The sequence below is a fragment of the Gavialis gangeticus genome, unplaced genomic scaffold, assembly GCF_001723915.1.
Source record: "Gavialis gangeticus isolate Ggan-Ray unplaced genomic scaffold, GavGan_comp1, whole genome shotgun sequence".
Taxonomy (NCBI): domain Eukaryota; kingdom Metazoa; phylum Chordata; order Crocodylia; family Gavialidae; genus Gavialis; species Gavialis gangeticus.
The window spans coordinates 61028372-61036463 of NW_017729025.1; the positions used below are offsets into that span (position 1 = coordinate 61028372).

An 8092-nucleotide genomic window follows, 5' to 3' on the forward strand; every position below is an offset into this window, starting at 1 on the left:
TAGAAGAAACCGCTGTGAGTTGTGTGAAAATTGTTGATGGTTTCTGCACCATGACAATGCTCCTTCACACACTGCTGTCTCCATTCAAGAATTTTGGCTGAAAAAAACATTCCTGTTATACCACACCTCTGTATTCATCTGACCTTGCCCTATGTGATGTTTTTTCTGTTCCCAAAAATCAAAATGAAGGTGAAAGGAAGGAGATTTGATGACATTCCAACCATCCATAAGAACGTGAAAGCAGAACTCAAAAAACTCACAGTTGAAGACTTCCAGCATTGCTTCCGAAAGTGGCAGGAACGTTGGGACAAGTGCATATCATCTGGGGGAGATTACTTTGAAGGAGACAGCTCATAAAAATGTTGTTTGTACACTATTCTTTAAAATATAGACTAAGTCTTAGAACTTTTTGATCACCCCTTGTACAACTAAGGTATGATACTATTTATTATTTGTATTGTCCTAGTTCATGGGAGCATGAATCATGGACTCATTGTGCTAGGTGCTATATAACTACAAACCAGAAAGATATTCCCTGCCAACTAGAAAACGGGAGAGAACAGAGGTATGAGCAAATGCTTGCCATGTTTATTGTGGGGTATATGGAGATGAGATTTTACCAGTGCCGTAGCAAGTGGGGGGCAAGCAGGGAAACCACCCTGAGCACTGAAGTGAAGGGGCACCAACAGGCACTGCCCAGCCCGAGTGAGGAGTGGGACAGCCACGAGCAGCTCATTTGGGGAGGGGGGGCACGTAGACAGGGGGCAAGGCAGCTTCCACCATTGTGTGCACTCCCCAGCAAGCATGGGGGGGCGGTGTGCCCCCTGGATCTGTGCAGGGCGAGGGCGGGCTGCCATTTCGGGCTTTGCCCCGAGTGCCAAACTTTGTTGCTACAGTACTGGATTTTACCATATGTTACCTGCTTTTACAGTAATTGGCAGTTTGTACATTTTACCTCATGATAACTGGAAGCTGTGTTGCACTTTAGCCCTATTTTGCTGAAAACTAAGCTACTGCAGTTTACCTTCCACTGACTTTGGAATAAGAGCACGCACATGGGTAGCAAAGGAGTTGATAAAGCCCTGCTGCTTTTTGCCACACAGTAAAATGTTCATTCATATGTCCATAACCAGATGGGTGATAGGTAGGGCAGGGATTGACCATAAAATGCTTGAAAGTGAAGACATGTAGAGAATGGCGGGGGGGTGCAAAGAGAAGGGTCATGTGGTCAAAGCAACAGACTAGAAAAATAACCTGTGCAGCAACGTTCTGAGCAGACAACTGAGAAGAAAACTGCATTTGCCATGCCTAAAGAAAAGGCTGTTGCAGTAACTGAGATATGGGAAGATAAGGTCTCAGACAACTTGATTTTGAAAATGTATTGGACGGGATGTTATGCAGAAAGAATCTGCAAGATGTAGATATAAGCTGGAGGTGGCAGCCTAAAGAGAGGTCCGAGTTAAAGATGAAGATAATAGACTTGTCAGCAGTGATAGAAGGGAGAGAGAATGGAGGGCAATTAGGAGGAAACATGAGAGGTTACTTTTCAAACAGATTAAGTATGAGTAGGTAATGTGGCAACCAGGACTTCAGTGGTAGTTCCCCTGTGCAAATCAATAGTCCTAAAATTGTTTGCGTGCTTATATTAACAAAATACATGTAATGTGGAGATAATGAATACAGATGCAAAATAAATTATTTCTTTAAATAAATGTTAATTGTAGTGACTGAAGTCCAAGGGGCATTTAAAATATATAAAAGCATTGTTAGTGTTTTCCATCTTGTATTGATAATATTTTTGAAGATTATGATCTCTGAAATAAATATGATTTAATAGTTGCTGCAAAATCTATATTGCAAATGTTGGATTGTAGGTCCTATATGCATTCAGGTGACAAACTTGAGACACTGACTGATGAATATAGTTATTTTAAAGCTCATCCATTTTCCTTCATTGTATTTAGCATGTTCTTCATAGCAGCAGTAGTAGTGGTAGTAATAATATAGCTACCCATTCTTCCAGATGTTAATTTGTCAGCTTGTACACTTAGCCACTTTTTGTTCCAGAATTTTCTTTTATTGGTTTGTCCTTTCCATTCTTAATTGTTCACACCAGTGGCAACATCTACTCACAGTGAAAGTACTGCTTGAGTTGCCCTATTATTATTAGCCATTGAGTTTATATGTGCCACTCAATTTATAGGTGCTAGTAACTCTTCTCTAGAGAGCAGCCTTTTTAAGGAATAAATATGTAGCCTATTAAGAGAAATGTAGAAAAATTAAACATTACAGTTCCTGTTGGAGATATTCACATCCATACCCAATTTAGAATTAGATGGTGTCAGTCATGAAAATCTACTTGTTTGGAGATTTAAAATATTAAAATGCCTTCAAACTGTGAATTAATAAATAATATTAACACGTTTCCTATTCTGTTAAGCTGCATAAAACTCAAATGCTCTGAGATCCTTTGTTCCTAATTATGAAACCTACTCCTTTAAGACAGGTTGAGCAATCATCATACGGTGTAGTATGCTGGCAATATCAGATCAATGTTTATGCTTATATTCCCCTTATAAAGTCTAAATAACATCAGTAATTGTAATATGGAGATACTGTCTTGGAAATCATGATCGTATTTGAAAAGAAACATACCATAAAGGTTAAAAAAGGAAAGGTTGTGGGGGAAGGGGAGTACGGCCTAATAATGTAAACCTAAAAATGTCTTGTAAAGTTTTCCAACTCCTTCCCTCTCCGACTACAGAAGGAATAAACTGTTGAACCAGCATTTTTTTAAAAACAAATACTCTAGTGAGTCCATCCTCTCCCTACGTGCAATGGAACTAGAACTGTCCTTAATCAGCAGCCATATCAGGACTTTTTTTATTTTCCTTTGATTGGGAGTTATGTGCTCAGATTTGGGATTGGGAGTGTCCTGGTTACATTCAGAGTAGTAACTCCTACATTTCTGCCTTATTTGTGTATAAGCTTTAGATGTAGTAAGATAAACTAAAAGGTTTCATTTAGAGACCTCTAAAAGTAGAGCATTTTAAAAGCAGCTAGGTGTCTCCACCCTACTTTTTCATGAAACATTTTACCCATTCAAGCAGACTTTTAAAAACAGCTTGTTTTGATAGCAGCCTGTTCTCCTGTGGGCCTTCAGCCTTTGCTTCCTGGCAGCACCTTTGGTGTGAAAAGAGAGTGATCAATTGAAAGACTATCAGTGCCAGCATGCATAGAGTGATAAGTTAACACACCACTGGGAATTTCTAGGACCCACCAAGATACTTCACTTCTAATGTGCTAACAAGCTCATTTTTCTACCTCTTGCCTCTTCAGTTATTTTTTTTTCTCAGAAGAGCTTAGAAGTTGAGTGCATCAGGCATAATGAAAAGCTCTGTAGGAGGGAGAAGCAATAACCCCATTTTTCCCTTTTCAGCCAAATAGAAAATTAGTTTCTGGTAATACACAAAGGCCAGTATTTTTTGTGGAAGGGGCACTGCTGTGAATCAAAGGACTCTATTAACTGCAGAAAATTCAGCAGCTGTGAATCTCCCCCAATGAAAAAAGTGCTTTTCAACAAGTTGTGAGATATGTAGTATTATTTAGACTTCAGCCATCGGTTTCATCCTCTACTGCTTATATATAGCCTCTTAAAACCTGTGCTATATTACTCTCCTGTGTTAAAGCTCAATACTGTGTATGTCCCCCAACCTAAGAACCTTTACAATGAAACTTTTTTTTATCTAGTCTCTTGTCCTAATGTTTCTATTGTAGTGTTTTCAGGGTAGAATTCTTCTAAGGTTCAACCATCTTAGTATTCAGAAGGAATTTCAAAGAATTATTTTTTTTCAATGTTATTTCAGTATTAATATAAACTCAAGCTGTGGCCTAATCAAAGAATGCTATGAAGCATATTTCCCTTGATGAAAAATTATTTTAGATTAACTACATGGTCTACTATGGTTTTAGTTTTTTGACTTTTTTTTGTTTTGTTTAAAGGAGTTTAATCATATATACTACAAATCTGTTATAATTGTTTCATATTTGATAAATATAGGCATGGGTTGTCCTAGGTATTCCTTTTAATGGCTGAATTATAGTCTTGAAAGCCAGAAAAGTACTTAAAATGTATTGTCTTCAGTCCTAACTCAGGGCTGATTTTTAATGATTAGTGAAAATGGCAAGGTCATCTATTTATTAAAGTTCAGCCCATATCTAGCATTTTTTCTTTACATTTTTAATTACTCACATGGCATGCAAAGATAAAAGTTATCCCCATTGTACTGGTGGAAAAGCAGGCAGGAAAAAAGTGAAATAAGTTCCTGACAGCCTCATGGCAAATTCACTTTTGGAAACCCAGGACTTCCTTGGTACTAACTCTCTGCATATAACATAAACCTTCTTATTTTAAATGGGCAAATAAACATATTTTGCCAGAAAATGTTATCATTCTCAAAGGAGTAAACTCTAGTAGAATTTTCTTTTTATTTTATTATTAATTATATTATTATTAGATTATAAAAGATATTTTAATACAGCCTGCCTAAGTCATCCTACTGAATCCAGCTGAACAACTTTAAACGTTGTAAAAGAAAAGGTTAACTGATTTCTCAGTTCAGGAACTATACGACACAAAGTCAGCGTGGTAGTCTTTCTTGATAATTGTATGTTGCTGCCTGCTGCTCTACATTTTGACAGCCATTTCCATAGTTGCTTTCACGAACAACAGAAATATTCTCTCTTTTTCTCACTCTCTCCGTACTAACAGCACAATCAGGCCTGCTGGAACAAGAAGCCTGGAGAGGGTTCTTCAAAAGCAACAACACTTCAAGATACTGGTCTCTTGTCAATAATATCAGAGAAGGAGAATGTGGTGAAAAGGAAGAAGTACAGTGTTTTATTGTCAATGCCCTGCCGACACTGTGTTAGCTAGTATTTAAGGGTTGTGGAGACTCTTTGTAAATATGCTGCCTGTTTTAATGGCATAATTGACTAGGTAATTTTTCTGATGCAGAAATTTAGCTGTTTATCTTAACTGCATCAGATTGTTTAGGGTTTATGGAAGTAGTTTTTTATTGAAAAGGTACAGAATCTAATTTGCTGTTAATGATCAATATTTTTCACATTATCTCCCTAAATGTTGAAAATGTATTCAAACCTAATTTTAAACAGGGCTATAATCAAGCTAGTTTGGTACTTTAGAAAATATTTTTTGTCTTCAGCTGGAGATTACAGATGTTGGGGATCGTAAGTGAAAAAAGGTAATATTGGCCTCAAGCAGCATGTAGCCTTCTCCAAAGAGATTTTGCCTTAGCTGCATCCAACTGTTGAACTGTTATCATTACAAGTAGGCAGAACCATGAGATTTGCTTCAGATTCTGTTCAAAAGCAGTTCAGATTTATCTCTAATTAGTTCATAGCAAGGCCCATATTTTGAAAATTCTAAGTAATGGAAAATAATTTTATTCATTTCGCAGAAGCAATGTGAAATGTTATATAAAGTGTTAAGGATAACTTCATAAATGCTATTTTTCAGTGCCCATAAATTATGAATACATATAAGGCAATAATATGGCTGAATTAGTCAGTCCTAATAAGTAGGAAATGTATGATCTGACTTTAAGTTGATCCTTAATTCTTGGGTAAATCAGCTATGAGGAGAGAGCACGTTATCTGCAAACAATTATTCAGCACCATCTTGAACCTACAACTTTTGAGGATTTTGCTGCCCAGGTTTTCTGTCCAGCGCCTTACCACCATTTGCCCTCTGACACAGGTAAGAAATTAAATTAAAAACTGTCTTTCCAGAGCAACACTTAAAATGCAGTATCCTTACTTATAAAGACTATACTTCCAAATTTTATGCATGATTGTGTTCATTAATCTGAACATGTACAACCTGAATTAGATATACATATTTAGCAAACTATGTAATACTTAACTCTCGGGGAATTGATTTTAAGTTCTTAATTGATTGCCTGGCACAATTTTTAGTGTCTTGAAGGAAGATCTGGGAAAGCATTTTAGTATAGAAACCTGTTCCTGTATTTTTATCATAAATTTTAACACAATCTCAATATTAAAATCTCTATAAAACTCTAGACGCATGCAACATTTCATCTATGCTAGTGCAGGCTGATGGATCATTATGTATTGTTTCTCTGCAAGGGTGTTTAGGATGCTATCTGCTGTAATGTAAAGAGTCAATTTGAGAAGCTAAGCAAGTTTTGCAATCAATTTTTGTATTTTCAAAATATTCAAAAAATATTCAAAATTTTTTCTCAGGGCTGTATTTTTCTAATAAACTGCTATTAAAAACCTGTTTTATAAGAGGCTACTGCATTTTCAGTTACTAATAAAAATAGTAATCAGTGAGAAAATGAAACTCAAGGCCTTCCTGTTCTGATAATTTCTTGAACTCCTTATGATTATTTCATTTATTTTATTTCCCCTCTTTTTAGATCATTAAATATCAGTTCTGTTTATCTGAAGGTAAGACAAAGTGTCCAAAAAACCCCTATGTTCTTGTTACTTTTACTAGCGCACTAAGCTTGTAACCAAGTCATATGCGAACTTTCCTTGTTGCCTTTTGTTCACACTAAAAAGAATTTCACACTGATTGAGAAATTACCACTACATTTTCTTCAAGTTTTAGTCTTTTACTAACCCCAGGTCTGCATGAAACACTAACACTGGTTCTGGGATTAAGGTAACTAATGCTAGAGACAGCTGTTGAACAAGTAACACTTTATTATGTTGACCTTTTGTTTCTCAGCATGAATAATTAGTACTGGATGGCAGTGGTGTGTTTTGTACCCTGTAATGTCTTGCACTGATGTTGGTAGATCTTCTACAATGATGATATAGGAGAGAAAGATAAGAATGCATAACAACTAAAATTTTTATTGCTAAACCTTAATTTACTTTGCATTAAAATTAAATAAAAATGCTATGAATGAAAAGTTGTAATTCATACATATAGAGTAGAGGAATATCAGTTAAAGTCTGCAAACAGTTACTGGAAATTAGATCGCATTAGATTGGGTAAATTGATATGTACAGAAAAAGTTCTAAAACATATTCTAAAAAGATCCAAATTGGAGCCACAGGAAGAATTAACATTGGGAGAAATAAAAAGCACTGAATTTTTTTGTAAAAGTGAACAGTAAGTAGGAGCATGGTGGTTATACGAAGTATAGTAAAATGGCATAAACATGAATACAAGGGCTCAGTAACTAGGGGGAACCAAATTAAAATGCAGCAAATGAAAAAACAACAAAATGTTAGGGCCACGTTTTCACACATCTTTTAAGAATCCCATGGACTTCATTCCCAGAGTATAGTGAGCTATATGAACTTATAAATCAATAATATGTTTATACACGAAGCATTACAAATTACAGAGGAGACCAGTCCTTGTGATATCTAGTGGATAGTCTACATGGTTATGGTTGCCCACTATTTTATTTGCTGTTATAGCTAGCATAATCCCATACATTTTGTAATAATTTTACCATTTCTCTTTCAAATATATCCATCCACTAACATGTATAGAATTCAACAATTTGCATCATTATTTTTAGCGAGCAAGGCCACTTTTCCCAGAATCAGTTATGACAGGGGTGTCAAACATGCAGGCTGGATATGGCCCACAAAAACAGGTCATCTGGCCTGTGGGGTTTATACTGTGGCTGCTGGAATCCCTGGGGTGATGGTGTTAATCTCCATGGCTGCCAGAAATGCAGTTTCATTGCGACTCCAGAACCCAAGAATTTAATGCAGCTGCCCTCGCCTCTCCCTTTAGTGCCACTGAAATCAGGGGTTTCATTTACCCCAATGACTAAACTTGGCAGCAGGAATAAAAGGGGGGTGAACAGCAGCACTGTTAGCACTTGAACCACACTGAAACAGCAGCTTTAGCAACTGGAGAGATTAATACTGCTACTGCTGTTCAAAGGTGGCTTGGTCCACAGGAAAGCCCATGATCTGGTCCAATCATGGAGCCAAACAAGCTTGGCACCCCTGAGTTATGGGATATTGGGTTAGGTAGAAGAAGTGTTGGTGAGGCAGGGATTAACAGCCCCCCCCC

At 36.7% G+C, this 8092-nt stretch overlaps 1 protein-coding gene across 3 annotated transcripts in view; it reads left to right on the forward strand.

The window, feature by feature from the left end:
* Positions 1–8092, forward strand: part of RALGAPA1 (Ral GTPase activating protein catalytic alpha subunit 1) — a 286398-nt gene that overhangs the window by 268471 nt on the left and 9835 nt on the right. For all 3 annotated transcript variants that reach the window (XM_019518882.1, XM_019518883.1, XM_019518884.1), the window contains one exon: positions 5655–5779. In XM_019518882.1, the coding sequence (XP_019374427.1) occupies positions 5655–5779 (125 nt within the window). The remainder of the gene's footprint in view (positions 1–5654; positions 5780–8092) is intronic.